The 19,209-nt window shown below is 47.8% G+C and overlaps 1 protein-coding gene across 5 annotated transcripts in view; it reads right to left on the bottom strand.

The window, feature by feature from the left end:
• Positions 1-19,209, bottom strand: part of STIM1 (stromal interaction molecule 1) — a 274,811-nt gene that overhangs the window by 61,643 nt on the left and 193,959 nt on the right. For all 5 annotated transcript variants that reach the window (XM_086933766.1, XM_086933768.1, XM_086933769.1 and 2 more), the window contains 2 exons: positions 11,341-11,508; positions 3,172-3,272 (listed from right to left, as the gene is read on the bottom strand). In XM_086933766.1, the coding sequence (XP_086789892.1) occupies positions 3,172-3,272; positions 11,341-11,508 (269 nt within the window). The remainder of the gene's footprint in view (positions 1-3,171; positions 3,273-11,340; positions 11,509-19,209) is intronic.

Here is a 19,209-nt window from a genome sequence, read left to right as displayed (position 1 = left end):
TAGTTCGAGACATTACAACGAGGGGTAATAAAAACACCCCGAAAATGAACTCCAGACCCTCGCACTAACTGCACAGAAGAAGCAAGTCAGAGGGTGGCATGGGGTGTAAAAAGGTGGGGTTCAGGCACTTAAAGAAGGTAAGGTGGCATCACCAGCAGCAGCCAGACTGTGTCAAGTGAGAGGCCCCAACAGACAGCAGGTACCCCAAACCATGCACTCAATGCTCCATGGGTGAATGCCAGCCAAGGTAGGATGCTGGAATGGGGAACATATTAAGAGGCGCTGTGTAGAAGCATGAAGACCGGCTGCACATGTATGTGTTTGCAATATCACTAGGCAGGGGAGTGAAGAAAGGGAGTGACCAACTTCACAGAAGTCCCTGCGTAAGATCGCTTAGAGTCACTTGGCAAGCTGGTAAACGGGCCAGTTACTTACATTACCAGCAGTTGATAGAGCCCGCATCAATCAGAGTACCCTCTACATGTGCAAACTAATTATAGAGCTTTGAAATCTATTGGTTTTGCAGACGCGCTCTCTCTGGCATCCCTGGGAAGATCAATTTTGGTTTTTTTGTGCTGAGGAGTTCCGGTCACTAGCCCTGGCAGTACGCCTTGTTGGGTGCAGTAAGCGCTATATAAATGCAATTGCAATTAACTGACTGACAAGGATGTGCCGTGTCCAGCAGAACTTCATGGGTGACATGTAGTTCTTTGTGCCATCGGCAACGAAGGCTGTCCTCCACTGTGCCCTTCCATTATGGCATTTTTTGTTAATTCCATTCTAATCAGATTAACTTCAACATCAACAGAGTTTATTTTGTTCTCAAGGGCAATTCTAGCCTCCTTAACTGCCGCCAAGACAACATCAGGGTGGGCTCAGGTATACAAGCTGCTGCCTGAGAGGATGGGTGGGGGGGTCGGGGTGGGAGTTACAGGGCAGGTGGCGCGATGAGTCTCACCCCTCTGGGATCCTCCAATCTAATATAGGAGGCACAGCCCGGCCCCTCTTGATCCAGCATCTTGCCGCTGTGGGTTACCCAAGCACTAATCGCTGCATATCTGTCCTTATGGAGGTTCCTCCCTGTGCCACCTCAATGTAATGACAACAGATTCTAGTGCAATACTCAAGGCCACTCATAGTGAAGCTGGTGTCAGACTGCACAGGCATCTAGCAACGGAGGTTCTGCCGAATCAAGAAGGGTGCGGATTTGATGGATTAGTAACGCGGTTTATGTAGTAGTGTCTGGTATTGGGTGAAAGTGGTGAGGCAGTGCAGGGGAAACAAAAACAAAAAACATACCTAGCTGCCACTCTTCTGCTGGCTGCTGTGCTCAGGCTGAGGCTCCCAGACTCCCCTACGGCCAACCCCAGTGCTTCTCTCATGCTGGTGAAAGAAGTGCTGGGATTGGCCTGAGCGGGCTGATTTTCCACTCCATCGAGGACTGGAAACCGGCGCCTGCTGTTCTCTCCACCAGGCAATGGAGCTCGGGTTGGAGAGATGTCAGCGTGCAGGTCAGTTTGGCCATCCTGAGACAGCCAGCCAAACCAATGTGCACTGACAGCAGTGCCGAGCACTTCCCCTCTGTGCTTACTGTGGTGCTGGGTGAGTATTGCCCGTCCCCAAGACTCGGCTCAGAGAAGAAAAATAAAATAATAAAACGTTTATTATCTTTTTATTTTTGCAGCTGCTGGCAGGAGGGGCAATGCTCCTTCGCCACAACGGAGGAGCTGCCGCTGGGCTTATGGAGGACATAAGGTGTTGCTCCATAAGCAGAATAGGATGTAAAAGCCAGCTCACCAAAAGGGTTGAAAAAGCAATGCTACACCTGACAGTACAAAAAGACAACATACAAAAAAAAAAACTATCCTTTATTGCTACTGCTCTGCTTTATGCAGCAGTCACCCAGGAGTAAAGGAAGCGCACTCTTAATTGTTAACCCCTGCCACATACCTTCTAGACTGCCATTTGAGGCAGTCATCTACTGAAAGCAGGCCCATAACAGTTTGCTAAGATTGAACAAGGTTAATGGAGATGAATCATGCTGAAAACAAGAATTTTTGCATTGCAGCGCAACAAGTCGAATGTGCAGCTGGAAGTACATCAAACATATTAGGCCTTGGGGAATAATAAAAGTAAGAGAAAGCGAAAGAATAAATACAGTCATATAGGTGCAGTTGACCTCTACTACACAATGGTCCACCTTGTTTTCAATAACCTTAACTTCCTTCGTTGAATGAAAGTTCCATATTCAGAATAACACAGAGCCTTATTCTCCTCTGTCTTTCTACACCTCCAAAAACAAAAGGAACAAATGATGGTCGGAATGCTGAACAAAGCAAAATTCACCCCCAGTCAAGCTAGTCTGGCTGTTGAGGTGATACCCCGAAACCGGGCCCAGGATGCTTGTTTCCGGTCCAGGGAGGACCTGGCATTGCAATTCGGGCTGGACTGTTCCCAAAGGAAGCAGGGTCAAGACTGATTTGCATATGGCTGGGTCTAGATTAAAATGGCATGGTCTGCAAAAGAAACAATGGATTTAGACCCAGATCTCTGTACTGGGGTGAATGTTAAGTATTCTCAAACATTCCGTCCATCATTAGTTGATTTTGCATTTGCCGCCCTAAGTGGGAAGGTTATGCCCGGACGTGGGTCCCATGCCCACCATGCCACTGGAGTCAAGCTAGCCTGGCTGATGAGGGGTGATATTCCAAAACCGGTGCCAGGATGCTTGTTTGGGTCCAGGGAGGACCTGGCCTGGCAGTTCGGGCCGGACTGTTCCCATGCGGAGCAGGGTCAAGACTGATTTGCATATGGCTGAGTTTAAACTGGAATGGCATGGTGTGCAAAAAAATAATGGATTTAGGCTCAGATCGCTGTACTGGGGGTGAATGTTCAACACTCATCCATCAATTTTTCTTTTTGCATTTCTACTCCTCCAGAGGCACTTCCCAGTGACTTCCCTCCATTGCACATTTTCACTCCCACTGAGCCCCACTTAATGTTTTACTGAACAGATTGACTTTTTAGGCTACATCCCATGGATGACCTCAACAGCCATCGCTTTCTTCCTAGACCAGGCTGTATCTGGAGGTCTGAAAAACAAATGTGTGGTCATAGGGTATAAATGAAGGGAGAAGCAGCAAGAACAACTTAAACCCAACAGATACTCACTTCGCCGCTAGGATCTTGTGATCAACGTCATCCAGAGAGGAACTGTGGGCCACGTGGAATGTCCCAAACAGGGTGTTTCTCTTCTTCTTGATCTTTTCAGCCTTTAACATGAGAAGAGAAAACAATGATTTAACTGAAAGACAAGTATTCGCGCACGAGAAGACCACCCCAAACTATCGAGAAAAGAGAGGGGGAGGCAAAGGAGAATAAACCAAGTGATGTTCCCTTGAATGAACACCAAGATTTTATACAGCATTGCTCATAAAATGCACCATAAGAAGTTATGCTTCTCTGAAGAGATCAATAACCTTTATGGGCAGCATTGCTATGATCTGTACAAGACCCCATGCCCGCCTCTGGTACACAGCCCTTTAATGTACAGGTACTGAGCTTGTGTCAGGCAGACACCAAGATCTAACAGACGCAGACCACCATCCCACCTCCAATGTTCATCAACTTGGCAACCCACCCCAACATTAATAATACATGATACGGGGGCACCACAGATAAACAAATGTAAGTGAGCCAACAAGAGAAACAACCTTGGGCACACAGTTGCAGAGAAACGAAGGGAACTGAATATTGTTTCTTAGGAATGAATCACACTGTAGGACATTGGCTCAGCAATCAGACTCAACACAATCTTACTTGCAGAAGTATGAACTGAGTTCCACATGTGTACGGGGCAAGGATTGTTAAAACTGCGCTGCTTTGCACGTCTTGTCTGATTGGCCAATGTTTTTACAGCAGTTAATGCGACAATACGCTGCTGTTCTGGAGGTGTGCCGTGTTTTTCTGTAGTGGAAGGTCTAGTGCCTCAGAAAGCTGGAGGACTGCTGGGCAGTCGGGATCCCCAATACTTCACCTGTAAACTCTACTCTTTCACCTATACTCTAGTCTACTCTATGAAAACTCACATAGCGCATAGTTACCAACAGACATCCGGGCGCTGACAGTGTGACGCAGTTAGAGGGAACTATCCTGGAAGAGCAAAGTCTTCACTAGTTTGACCATAGCTGGATTTTTACAGCAAATTTCAAGACACTCTAAAGCTGCCTGACAATGGCTCTGCATACGGTCTCTGTTAGAACTCGGGGTCTCTAGTTGGCAGAGGTAAGTACCTTTGACCAAATAGGGACCCCTACTTCTAGTCAGGGTAAAGGGATACACACTGTAGATAACCCCTGCTCACCCCCTAGGTAGCTTGGCATGAGCCGACAGGCTTACCCCCAAGGCAATGTGTAAGGTAGTTGCACTTAACACCCACAATAACTTAAAAATACACCGCAAACTGACACCACACAGGTAAGTATATCAAAAATATAACTTTATCTAGTTTTAGGCAGTTCACCAAAGGTAATGCAGTTACACAAATCACTTGACTCTTATTTATATTTGCACTTAGTTAGGAAGTTATCTAGGGAACGTATCCCAGTCTCAGTCTTTCACAGAAAATTGCAGGCAAGATAGCTATACTTAGGAACAAGGACTTAAATGCAGTGTCTAGCGCGATCTTATCAGAGCGCCTCACCGTGTGCACAAGGGCGGTCCCCCCGCGTAGGAAAGACCTTCACTCGGTCTCTGCCGGTCCCGCTAGCTCTCGACAATCCAATGAGCGCGGGGAGGCTGTTTACTTGGGAGCGGGTCCGGCTGGCGGCGAGGGCTTCACGCAGCTCCCGGCGTCTTCCGGCGTTGTTTCTCGGCGATGGCCAATCCGGGCACGGCTCCAAGACTAGCCCCTCGTGACATCGCGGCTCCTTCAGCCAATTGCAGTGCGGCTTCCGGGACGAGCCCCTCGTGAAGTCGCAGCTTCCTACTGCTGCCCAATCACCTCGTGGTCTGACTGGACGAGCCTCCCGCAGCCCGCCAATGATAGTGCGGTGCCTCTGGAAGCTTCTCTCGGCCAGCCAATCAGAGCACGGCCCCTTCGTTTCTTCGGCCACAGCTCCGTACCGGGGACGGTGTTCCTTAGATGATCTTGAGCCCGGGCGGCGGCGGTGATGATTTAGCGGCAAGGGCCGATTTGGGGTGCAAGTGGTCGACAGATCACTCACTAGGCCACACGATCTTCGGGGCGATTTCTCACGCAAGGAGGCGCCACGATCCTTCCGTCCCCTGCAGATATGTACCGATGAGCACGGCTATCTCCACACACGGACAGCAGTTAGAAACACGCACTGAGGGCAAACACAGCACGATCTTCACAGCGTTTTGTAGTTTCTGGGGAACCATTTGACCCTGGGTTCCAGGACAGGAGGCCAGCTCTTCTCAGGCCCTTGGAGATTCTTGTAGACACAGCACACAGCAAAGTCTTATGGTCAAGCAGGCAGGGGTCACAGCACACAGCAAAGTCCCCTTCTTCTCTCCTTCAGTTGAACAGCAAAAGAGGTCAGCCCCAGAGCACACAGCAAGGGCAGTCTTCCTTAGTTTCCACAGGAGTTCTTCTTCTGGCAGAGGTTCCTCTTGATTGTAGAATCTAAAAATCTGTTGTCAGGGGTCCTTCTCTTATACCCCTAAAAGTCTTTGAAGTCTTTGTACAAGTGAGCCCTGAGCCCGGTCTAAACCAGTTCTGTTTGTTTAGCTGGGGTGCTTTGTTTTCCTGGCTTCTTCCTTCTTTTCAGAGTGAGGGGCAGAGTCATTAGCCGCCCAGCAGGAGGTGGAGCCAGCATTGTGGCAGGCAGGCACAGCCCTATTCAATCCCAGGCGCTATCCCCTCCCACCACTCTAGTTGCAGATGCAGTCCATTCAGCCTAAGGCGGACTTCAGACAACCTCCTGGGGGCTCTCCAGCCCCTGTCGTCCTCAAACAAGACAGTCAATCCACAAGCAGGTCCAGGCACACAGAAAGGTCAGACAAGAGAACAGCCACTTTCTAGAAGTACTGTTCTCAAACACAGAATTTTAAAACAACCTTTCCTAAAAGATGTGTTATTAAATTCTGAGTTCAGGGATATCAATCACTTATGTCCTATCTTGTTCCTATGGGAAGATAGGCGGGTAGCCATTGGGACCAGCCTCCCCCATGTTAGTCTATGGAGCAAGATAACCTTGCAGCAGTGATCACACAAAATGGCTGCTGTTCACTACCAGAGCATGTTACCTGCACTAGTACATGCTCTACCTTTCATATACACTGCACCCTGCCCAAGGGGGTACCTCGAGCCTTCCATAGGGGTGACCAATGTGCACTAAAAGGGAAGGGTTAGGCCTAGCCAGTGGGGACACTGACCAGGAGGACATGGCAGTTCACTGACTGCACACAGGCACTGCGGTGGCAGGCCTGAGACACCATTTTAGGGCTACTCATGTGGGTGGCACAATCAGCGCTGCAGGCCCACTAGTAGCATCTGTCATAACCAGCCCTGGCACACCCAGTGCACTTTACTAGGGACTTTGTAGTGATACAAATAGACAATCAGGCACATCCAATCAATATGATAATTTCCATATGAGCACCTACACTCTGGCACTGATCAGCAGTGGCAGAGTGTCCAAAGCATCTAAACCAGCAAAAACGAAATCCAGCACAGCATCAAAAATACAGGAGGCAGAGGCAAAAAGATAGGGGAAAACCACACCAAGGGTGTCAGGTCTAACAGTCTCCTAAAGTATGTTTAACAGGTGTTAGTGGAGGGGAGGTCCTAACAGTGGGTCATCACATTTTTGAAGAGAGAGGTGTCTATCTGCCCATGAATCGATCTTCATCCATTAATGAGTGCATGAAGTGGGAGCCAAACTCCAAACATCCGATTTGTAAATGGATTCTTAAGGGAAAGCGCCCATCAACGACGCAGTGTAGGATTCTTCTGGTGTAGAACCAGGTCTGCTATCTCCTGTACGAGGTCACTGGCTTGCTCCTAGGGAAATTTACCAAAAAGACTACTTTCCAAAAGATGCTTTTTTGTAAACCTTTTCTCCTACAACAATGTAATGAAACCTGTCACAAATAGTTGGTGTGCTTTTGTGAACACTCCAAGCACAAGCTTGTATCTCTGTGTGCATTCAGTGCACAAGATTGGTTTAACTGGAGTTGTATAATTAGGGACAAAATTGAAGGATAACTATCAGACACGCATGAAAATGAAGCATCTGGATGGATTCCAAGAACCTTCTTAGCTGTGTGAAAAACATTAAATGGCAAATCTGATGAAAAGGAAGCATTCTCTTGCAGTGCAAGCATATGTTTTTTGGCCTGCATGGCAACAGATTCACATGCTCCTGCCATCTAGTGTTGGATGCTTGCAACTTCTTAGAAAAAGCTTTCGAGTCAAGAGTTGTGCTTTGATTCCTCACTTAGTCCACAATGCACATGAGCACCAACTCCATGTTAGATTGTTTTTTGCACAACGGGTGAGGCTGTATATGGAGTGTGATGCATCATAGGTCTTGTGCAGTATGGACTGTATATAAAAATGTTTTTTTAAAAGAGTTTTTTTAAAAAGAGATCCGCAACTCTTATACGCCTCCAAGGAGGAGGTTAGACGCATAGAACTGACTCTACATAGCACTATAAGCTATGAAGAGATGCTTGCAGGGAAAGGTACATTTTCTGTGCATAGCATGTGTGTCTGTAGGTAGACGTGCTCTGTATAGACTGTAAAGCAGTTTCCTCAATAAGCGGTGACCGGGTGTGTCCACAAGAGACTATGCCTCGAGATTGGGAAAAGATACACGAAGGAGTCAGGAAGGTGTCAGTATGCAACCGCTTTAAACAAATTCAATATAATATAATACACATGACCTATCTCTCACCCAAACAGCTTCAGGCCATTGATAACTCCAGGGACCCACATTGCCCCAGGTGTCGTAGTGCTCCGGCGGATTTCCCGCACATGGTATGGTCGTGTCCAACAATCCAGACATATTGGCGGATGGTCCTAGAGGACCTGACCAGGATAACGGGATGGGTGCTTGACCTGGACCTGCGCGCTTGCCTCTTAGGCCTGATTCCGCGGGATCCTAAGCGCAAGACGAGCAGACGGTTCCTGGTTCTGGGCCACGTGATCGCCAAAAGGCGTATCGCGATCCATTGGCTAACCCCGCAGGGACCACCAGTGGCAAAGTGGAGAACTGATTTAAAGGAATGGGCGCTAGCAGAAGAAGTGCATATGCGTAACACCAGGAGAGATAAACTACCGGAAGTGCTGCTGGCGTGGGGAGTAACAATTCAGGAGATAGCAGCACACACTGCACAATCCACACAAGCAAGTCTAGAGCCGCAGCCTTCTGCGGGGGGGGGATGGCCCCAGGTTCTAGGGGACAGGCGCATGGGGACCCAGTATAGGCGATACAACACATGCACCTCGAGGTACCTAGACCCGGTGGGGATGGGGAGGGATGGGACAAGAAGGGGTTCAGGGGGGAAGTTAGGGAAGGGGGAGTTAAGTTGCAGTTGAGTTTTCATAATGTTCAGACTAATGAATAGGAATAACGATCAAAGTGAATGGGAGACTCCTCCACTGTTAAGAATGGTGGTCTAATTTCGGATTTGCATTAATACAAAACTGTGCTCCACCTCGGCTGAGGCAGAAGTGATTGTTGTTGATAATTGTATATTGTATGTTGTCTGCTGATTTGGAGGAACACCTAATAAAGCAATGGATAATAAAAAAAATATGTTTTAAAAAGCGGTGACTAGTGAGCAGATGACGTCTAGGAACAAAGCCCTAAGAACCATCTGGTCACCTATAGCCTTCAGGAGGGCTAAATTGTCCACAAATTAGTGCTTGGAAAAGTGTGAGGCGTTAACCAAGTGACCTCGTTACAGATGTTGGCTAGTGGAATGTTCCCTAAGAAAGCCAAGGTGGCTCCTTTCCTGCGGGTAGAATGTACTCTGGGGGGTACAGGTATTATACTCTTCGTTTTCTGGTAGCAAGTGTGAATATACCTGTCTATTCAACTTGCTATACCTGCCTTAGGAAGGGGATGGCCTGTGTACAGTTTGGGGAAGTCTACAAAGTTCTTCAGACCAATGAAAATGCCTGGCCCTGTTCATATAGTATATAAGAGCTCTTTTTACATCTAGTGTGTGTCTGCTACTGAACCTGGTTGTGTAAAGATCAGGAGATCTATAGAATATGGTGAGGACACTGGGATTGGTACGGAGAACAACCTTATCCTTCGAGACCTGAACGAATAGCTCTCACATGGTGAGTGAGTGCTGCTCACTAATGCGCCTTCATAATATTATGGTAACTAAGAAGGCCACCACCCAGGAAAGGAACAGTAAAGGACATGAGTGTAAAAGGTTGAAGACTGAAAGCAGGGCCATACACAGAGGAGACACGCAAGGCTTATGTAAATACCTCATCTCCGATAGCTGGGATACTCTTCTGGCGGAGTTGTGCCATGGTCTACATGCCGACGAACAGCCCCTTTAGCCCACAATACTTGCTGCTTCCCTGTTGAACAGCAGCCTCTGCCACCGACTGCAACCCATAGGGGAAACCCAGTTCAAACCTGCGGCCTCGCAACTACACTTATCTATGCTTAGTTGTTGCATCGCTCCTCCCAATACTTATGGTGGATGCGGGCTGTTACGCCTATTGTAGTTACAAACAGTTTTGCCTTTTTGTGGATCAGTCAAGCGTATGCTTTGCCTACATCTAGGTGCCCCTGTTCACATATCCTAGAGAACATTTTTCATGATGACTATGTCAAAGCTGCTCTATTGGTAATACAGCTGCACCGCACGAGGGTGCGGTAAACAGCCTGCTATGTTCAGACTGAATAGAGTGCATTATCAGCTCTTAACCTTATTTGAAAATGCCAAATGTGAATTAAAAAATATATATATTTTTTTTATAACATTTGTGGAAAGGTTTGAAAAGTGGCTGGGTGAACCTTAGGATTATAGAAAAGGGTTAACACCTTTGTTCACCCTGTCACAGCAATTCACACATTACTTCTCTCACAAAAACATCCAAATGATTAGGAATCCTGTATGCAAAAATAAAAAAAGGGTATTATTTTGCCCGCCTCAAAAGGCGTTCCAAGGGGATTACAGACTAGTGCTGACCAATCACCAGGAGGACCTCTGTACTGTTTGGAGCTGGATCAGCAGTTGGGCAGGACCTTCTTCAATGCGCACAACAAACCTTTCTCTCCTTGCAAGCGTTTTGTATGAAGAATTAGCGCTTCATTTGAGCCGGTGGGGACCAATGGCCCTCATTTCTGGGGACAAGCACTTATTTTTCCTCATTCGACATTTCCCCAGAGCAGGAGATGTAAAACAGAAAAAGGAGAAAGAAGGAAGAAGAAAAAAACAGAAATCTCGTCTCGAAAGGAGAAAGCTGGAGCCTGCAAGAGTGAGCTAAGGGGCAGGGAGTGTCCAGAAATGGATCAAAAAGGTACGAGGTGGGTTGAAGACTGCTAAACCTTGGTAATCAGCACGCTGATGTTTAAGACCACCGGCTACAGGCTTCTGAGCAAAGCTTTGTACATCGCCACTCATTCTATTACAAAATAAGCAGTGGGAACAATATTTACGGAAGAGCCACTTACTCTCTCTCAGGCACAAATGTATTTGAATTTCTCCCTTGGGAACATGTCGTGTTTTCCTCCTCCATTAACAAGACCAAGTGGGCTGTCATCTATCCCAATCATAGTACATTTTAACTGCAAAGATCCCCACAAATATCGTATTAGTTCCACAACATGGGAAATACTGAATCTGCTCATTCTGAGTTTGCAAAATCAACTCACAAATCCCCTTTCACAGGGAGTACTGAGAAGAGAAAGCAAATGAGGAGAGTCCTGGCTGTATGAGGGCCATTGGATATTGTAAAATAAACAAACTGGGCACGGTCATTACTGGCTGGGGGAGGTTTAAATGCTAGCATGTAAAGAGGATACATCACTCAAACATATGCAGTACTGCAGTCCTGGGTGTAAACAGCCTTTGGGGTCAATGTTTTCTCAGAGAAAATCAGTGAAAAGCTTAGGAAAATAGAATACAACTCAGATGGTAGTATTAAGCCACCAAACATATTTCTTCCTATTTTCATTTATCAAATGTCCTTCATGCAGTGGTTTTGCTGTAGTAGTTTCTTTGCAGAACACCAAGGCCCAGCAATGCTCAACTATACAACACCAGGGCATGTAAAAGATGAGGAATGACCACTGACCCATGTTCACAAAGGACCCCTCGCATCGTAGGGCGAGTTCTTACCCCCTCTTTGGCGATGAGCAGTTGCTTCTCTGCGTTCTGCTTCTTCACGTTGTAGTACTGAACCTCCACCTCATGGGTCAGCTGCAGCCACTTCTGCAAAGACTCGGGGGGCGACCAGTTACTGTGGGACTCTAGCTCCTTCTCCGCATTCTTTAGCGCCATGCGTACCTGCAAAGAGGTCAAAGGACAAAAATTAGCTGGTTTACACTCACCTGTGGTCAGTACAGTGGCAACAACAGTGGGGCCATCACAGACTTGGACAGGAGTGCAGCAAATAAGGTATATCCCAGTGGCTGAGGACAACATGTGGAGATATTCCCATTATGGAAAAAGCCCACAACACTTGGCTAAAGGTATAGAAAGGTTCAGGATACCCATAAAAGATGCACTTTTGCTGCAGAACTGCCAAACCTGTGTGTAAAGAAGATGGACTTCTGAGATAAGCTTCAAAGCGAGTCCCCACAACAAGCAGCATTCAGGTCCAACATCAACTGTCCTAAGGGAATCCCAGACCTTGTTTGGCTCTGGCATCCTACTACATTTTATATTCTCATTTACATAAATCAACACTGCTTGTCAATGCAGAAACAAGCATTGAACCATCCAACAGCCCAGTATACCCCACTGTGCTAAAAACCATGCACAGGAGAATGGTGCAAGAATCTGCCCACTTATACAGAGGATACGCATGAAGGACACCCCAAATGTAAGGCCGCAAATCATATTCCAGCTGAAGAGAACACAGCCAATCAGCAGGTGGAGAAATTGCTGTGTGAGCAAACCATGGAAGGGGGTTTGCTGCACACTTTCTACATTGTGTCCTGGAAGGTGACAACAGTGTTTTTAAATTCTTTAAGTAAGCAAAGTAATACATTGGTAGGCCGCCCCAATGGTAAAAATTTAGATTTATAAGTGATTAGAAATACGTCACGATTTAAGCATGTTTCTATCATTGTACGTACACGTATAGTTGACATAAGAACTATAGTTTGGAGCCCAAGTATGAGATATTAGGAACTGCTTCGCAACCTGAGCTCCCTCTTTCTTTTTGCCTCTCTCCTGAAACTGCTCCTTGCTGGGAGAGGCTGATGGTTGCAGCCAGGTTCACTCACATCAACAGCCGCTCCTAGAAGCCAACAGCAACGCTTCCAGTCACCCCAAGTGCACAAAACTCTTCTGTGTATTTTAGAAAAGCTTAGGAACCTTAGTTTAACAATAATATTTTGATATTAATGCTTCTATAAATACAATTTTATGTCATTTACTGTGCACTATTGGAATAATTGTAAATAGTATCTCTGAACACAAAAGCCTTGTATGGTCATTTCATGCCTTAAAAACTAGCTAGAGGTTACACAAACTATTCTGTGAGAAGTCACATCTAGTGAGATAAAGTGAAAGATTTCTGAAGTTTCGGTCATTTCCAAAGAACATTTGATAGATCTATCAACAGACAACAAGGGGCCTCAATCAATATGTGAACCAGTTATGCGAATACTCTCTCTGGAGCCAGAGTACGTTGATAATCAGTCTTCAGACCACAGTACTAAACAGATCTGCTTCAGCCATTTGCACACCGCATCTCCCGTGGGTCAATTCATGTCAGAGCCATCTAGAATCAACAGCGCCTCCAAGCGAAATAAACCAGGCAATGCAGGGGACATTTTCCATGTCCCACTTAGATCTTATAAAAGGGGTTGTCCATAGCCGACAGCAGACTTTCTAGAGGAGAAAGCAACTTCTGGAAGGCCACCACCTCACAACCCAAAACAACTGATGTGTTGCCTGTTGTTTTAAGTGAGGTGTAGCTGCTGCACCAAACACAGAACCATAGTCCAACGTGAACCCTGCACAGTGCTGCCTTTTGCAAGGGTACAGGCTGTGCAAATATGACCCATACAAATGCATTGTCCTGGTACATTATACGGGTCCTGACTGGAATTAGGTGATAGTATGGACTCCGAGGCACTTGCTGCGAGATTAGACACTAATCAGACAATCTCTCGGAAAGCGTGTACCAGTGCTGCAGAGGAGAACACCGGGTCTATGGTTTCACATAATAGGAGCCACTGAAAATGTCTAAGCAAGGGTTTACCAGCATTCAAAGAGTGCCCTACCTCAAAATCTCCTAATGGGAAAAGGACCAAGAAGAGAGGTTCTGCTCCTATGAAGCCCCAGCTGCTTAGGAGTCAATGAAAGGGCATCAGCTGATTCAGACAAAACAGGTGATGGACTGAATGTGGATCATTGTCACACATTCAACCCAGTCAAAAGATCTGGGCCATAATCCATCGTTTTTTTGCACTCCACACCAACCTGGGTTAGACAATGGCGATATGCAAATCAGCTCTGACCCTGTGCCCCATGGGAACAGTCCAGTCCGAACTACAAAAGCCATGTCCTTCCCAGAACGGAATCAAGCATCCGAGGACCGGTTTCGAGGTAACACCTCTCATAAGCCCGGCTAGCTTGACTCCAGTGGTGTGGAGTGCCTGGGACCCACGTCTGGGCATCCCCAGCACACTTATGGCGGCAATTGCAAACAAAACAGGTGATGGACCGAATGTGGATCATTGTCAGGCACTCCACACCACTGGAGTCAAGCTAGCCGGGCTGATGAGGTGTTACCTCGAAACCGGTCCGGTCCTCGGATGCTTGATTCCGTTCTGGGAAGGACATGGCTTTTGTAGTTCGGACTGGACTGTTCCCATGGGGCACAGGGTCAGAGCTGATTTGCATATCGCCATTGTCTAACCCAGGGTGGTGTGGAGTGCAAAAAAACGATGGATTTGGGCCCAGATCTTTGGACTGGGGTGAATGTGTGACATTGATCCACATTCTGTCCATCACCTGTTTTGTTTGCATCAGCTGATTCAGATACATAAATCATGACCATGGAAGGTCTGTGGGGAAAGGCTAAACTTTTGAATCCTGGGCATAAAACTGTACCCACTTCTTTGAGAGCCAAGGAAATTTGCTACAAGACTAATGTAAATACATGTGAGAGTCTGTATTCTTCAAGCCAAACGAGCAAAGCCATCTGCCAGGAGGAAAGAGTGGATTGACAGAAGAATGCATGGCTGAACCATGCGTACCTCAAAATGCGGTCCCAAAAACAATTAAGTTGTGACCACGCATGCCTTTACCAAGCATGCCTTTACAACGAATTTGGTTGTAAAGCCACGTTTGCTAAAGGGATATGCGTGTATAACTACCACTACCCCAACCTCCCCTCCCCCAAGCCCTAAAATCCTATACCCCCACCTCAGCCCCCCCCTCCCCCTAAGCCTTAAAATAGACCCAGCCCTGCTCTTAAAACTACCTCTTACCCTCTCCCGCCCGAGGCCTAAAACCTAACCCTTAGGTAAAACTACCCAACCCTAGCCCTCCCCCCACCCTGAACCCTAAAACTTAGCCCCACCCTTAACACTAACCCAACTCCCCCGCCCATAGGCCTAAAACCATGCCCCCTTTAAAAAAATCTACCCTGACCCCCGCCGCCCTGAGCCCTTAAACCAACCCCACCCCTAAAAACGACCCGCCCCAAACCCAGCCCCATTTACCTGTCTGCATCTGGTGCTTCCTGTTTCTCTCCCTGCCCACCCGGACACTAGACTGCTATCTGCCTTAACCATGCAGATGCGTGGTTCAGGCAGATGCATGGTTCAGGCAAGTGTTGTTACCCTTGCAGGGAGACGGCATGCATGACTCAGCCCGCGTTGTAAAGGCAGTTTCCCAGATGAGATCACTTAAGCTTCCGGCAGTATCTATATATTAGTCAGAAGACATAAAACCACTTCCCTTTCTGTGACTAGTAACATGCACTTTATTCAGTTGATAAACTCAGCTACCCTGACTGAAAAACACGCTCTCATTTAGGAGATGAAGAGAACCTGAGCCTAGAATGAGTCGCAGCCGAGGGGCAGGTCTACAACTGCAGCAATGAATCCAGAAATCTGTATCGAGGCGAGGTATTTAAGAGACTGTGATGTCCATGGTTCTTGCAGAGATGAGCTTTGCACAGACTACGTATGGAGCAGATCAAAAACCGATGCGATGAAAACTGCGCATAGTAGGATGCCCTGGGCGGGCTCGATAGGAAAAAAAGAGTTCATGTTGACATTTATCCAGGCCAGACGTTTGAGTATAAGGAGCTATGAAAGAATCTGGAGATCAAGAGTCTGTTTGCAAACAAGGCCATCAGACCCAAGGGACATGTTCATGATTTAAACAGGTCGACAAGAAATAGTCCAGCACAGTATTCAGATCTCGGAGACCCTTCAGCATTTTTCTTGCAATGTTTTCTTACTCCAGAAAGCTGTTGCCTGGTGTAAACTTTGCCTCACGTGTTTCTTTAAGAGCAGAAACTTTCTGCCTTCCTTACAAACCATCTACCTAAGACAGCTCGCCCAGGACTTGGAGCGCTGACCATGAAGAGTTCTCTAGTGCCTGGGGTGGGACCCACCACTCTATGATACCAAAAGAAGCTTACTTTGTTGCAGTCTCAGACGAACATGTAGGCCATGATAGATGACAGGAGTTGATATGTTTTCTGGGCTTGAACCCACACAAGCTGAATGTAAATTGACTGCAAAGGTTAAGGAAAACCAGAGAAAAGAACTCCATAAAAACACCATGACATATGTTGGGGAGCGGGAACAGGCTAGAGCAGGTACATTTCGATATGAGTTTGTGAAGAGGTTCAGATCTGAATGACAACCCTTCCTTAATCAGAGGTTGACCGCTCGGACCATGCAGCTTGGTGGAAAGTTACTAAGTTCTTTGCCTCAAATGCAGCTTGGTGGATGATCCGTTTATCCAAGAGGTCTGTATTCTACACACGAATGACCCTCAGTGTTATTGAAACGAACGACCCGCAGTACCGTTTTGACAGAATACACCACTGACATTCGTTCTCCCAAGAGGTCTGTGTTCAGGATCCCCTAATGACTTGTATACTCAGTGTGATGCAATGAACCAGCCACAGTGCAGGAGAGTGTGAAGGCAGTAATACCCTGGCATCAGATTATCCAAGAGGTCTGTGTTCTGGACCACCATGGCCTGCATGCTCAGTCTTACTGAAATGAATGAGCTGCAGTACTGGCAGGACTGAGTAAACCCCTTGATTCCTGATATTCCAGGAGGTTAGTATAAAGGGCTAAGTAACAGTCAGTGTTATTGAAATGAACTGGACTGTGAGTCACGCTCTCTTTTGTCACACAAGCAACAGGCTGGATGTCCAACATCAGGGCGTGAGAAACATCCGGCGAGTGTCCGTGAGCCTGAAGCGGATCCTGGCATGGAAGAGTGATCCTTTGAAGACATCACTCAGGGCAAGGCTTGCAAAGAGCGGCTCCGCTTCCCCAGAGGGTTGGTGCTCTCTGGGCAGGCGCTGCTCCAAGCGATGCCATGTGGTAATGAGCCTGGTTTGCTTCCAGCACTCGTTAGCCTCTCTGAGTGTCTGTAGAAGGCTGGGCATCTGGCCTGTGTCTCAGCAGCTTTCCCTGTGGCTGCTGACAGCAATGCTTCTCACTCTCTGTATCTCCTGCCAGTCCCTTTCATATCTACAGCAGAGTGCGCCACTCCTGACTTCACACTCTCAAGGGTTCACACTTCTCTCACACCCTGGGTGCTTCAGGAGCGGAAACAACTGAGGAATCTTGGCAAGGACCCTACAGCGAGGCAGACTGCACAGCTCGAAGGCAGCAATGCGCCTTTCTCAACCTTGCGGATAGGGCTCTGCTCATTTTTTCCTCACATACAAAATCATTCCAAGTACACAATATACACCCATCATTTTGGCTGCATACAGTTTTTTTTCTTGTCAGATGCGATTTTCAGCAGAAAACAGTTAATCTTAAAGTGGCCTCTGACATAAGCTTCACTGCTCGCCTCTCTTCAGTCTGTATACTGCTGCAGGTATGGTGTGTTGAACTGGACACTATAATGCAGATGATGCCTCTCCTAAGGAACTGGACAATACCCTCCCCGCTGCAGACCTTAGCCCCCTCCCCGCTGCAGACCTTAGCCCCCTCCCCACTGCAGACCTTAGACCCCTCCCCGCTGCAGACCTTAGACCCCTCCCCGCTGCAGACCTTAGACCCCTCCCCGCTGCAGACCGTACCCTCTCCCCACTGCAAACCGTACCCTCTCCCCACTAACCGTACCCTCTCCCCACTGCAGACCGTACCCTCTTCCCACTGCAGACCATACCCTCTTCCCACTGCAGACCATACCCTCTTCCCACTGCAGACCATACCCTCTTCCCACTGCAGACTGTACCCTCTCCCCACTGCAGACCGTACCCTCTCCCCACTGCAGACTGTACCCTCTTCCCACTGCAGACTGTACCCTCTTCTTCCCACTGCAGACTGTACCCTCTTCTTCCCACTGCAGACTGTACCCTCTTCTCCCCACTGCACTGTACCCTCTTCCCACTGCAGACTGTACCCTCTTCTCCCCACTGCAGACTGTACCCTCTTCTCCCCACTGCAGACTGTACCCTCTTCTCCCCACTGTAGACTGTACCCTCTTCCCACTGTAGACTGTACCCTCTTCCCACTGTAGACTGTACCCTCTCCCCACTGCAGACCGTACCCTCTCCCCACTGCAGACCGTACCCTCTCCCCACTGCAGACCGTACCCTCTCCCCACTGCAGACCGTACCCTCTCCCCACTGCAGACCGTACCCTCTCCCCACTGCAGACCGTACCCTCTCCCCACTGCAGACCGTACCCTCTCCCCACTGCAGACCGTACCCTCTCCCCACTGCAGACTGTACTCTCTTCCCACTGCAGACTGTACCCCCTTCCCACTGCAGACTGTAACCTCTTCCCACTGCAGACTGTACCCTCTTGCCCCTGCAGATTGTACTTTCAGTTAAAGGCCACACTACGCAAACAATTGCTGCCTAATTCACACTGAAAATAAATGCCAATACTTACAGATCTTGAAAAAACTGGAGCACACATATGGAATGGATTCCTTGAAAGGTCAAGACCAATGCCAATAACAACTGGAGTAACCTCTCACCTTGGGCTCCAGAGTAGCGGGCTACTCCCAGCAAAGTGCTTCAACACCTGATATGGGGATATTACCTACTGGCGGTCGCCAGTAGGTATATATAGTTAGGATTTTTTCTCTATGGGACTTTTGAAAATTCTATGTCTAATAACTTTGGCGTTTGTGGACGGAATCGGCTGAAATTTTCAGGACAATGGCACATTTTGTTTCTGAGCAGCCCCTGAAAATTTGGGGGGGTTTCGTCAAGGGGGGGGGGGCGAGAAAAAAGGGGGGTCCCAAAACGCGTTTTTCCCATTCATTTTTCCATAGGGCGTTTGGCCTCACTTTTAGCTCGAACGGCTGAATGGATTTGCACGAAACTTGGCAAAATTGTAGGGACTGTTAGCCCGATGTGCCTTTGCTAGGTCTCAATATATGTGCTCCAGTGGATTTTGAGAAATTAACGTTTTAAAAAACAGATATATCTGTGACAGCGTCCCGGGTAGCGCTCCGGTTCGCGTACTTTTCGCGTAACGGAACTTTGCGAAGCGAAGCTGATTGGCTCTCCGGTGTCTGTCAACATTCTAAACAGTCCTGAGCGGCCGCCATCTTGTCTCTCGGTAGGATCGAGAGACAAGAGGTGGTGAAAGACGAAGGGGGAAATGAAGGAAAGGGGGCAAGGTAGACCCCTCCTGACCCCCTAGGATTGATGAGGGGGATATTAAAGTGCCTCGCGGGGCAAAAAATAAAAAAAATAAAATTTGTGATTTTTCGCCGTAGAGGCGCGTCCCGGTACGCGAACCGGGCAGCTAACCGGGCAGCTAACCGGGCAGCGTAACGGGAGTCTGAGGAGAAGCGGATTGGCTG

Source organism: Lissotriton vulgaris, chromosome 8 (assembly GCF_964263255.1).
Source record: "Lissotriton vulgaris chromosome 8, aLisVul1.2, whole genome shotgun sequence".
In the NCBI taxonomy this organism is placed as follows: domain Eukaryota; kingdom Metazoa; phylum Chordata; class Amphibia; order Caudata; family Salamandridae; genus Lissotriton; species Lissotriton vulgaris.
The sequence above is the reverse complement of the archived record's forward strand: the minus strand, read 5'-3'. Positions and strand labels throughout refer to the sequence as shown.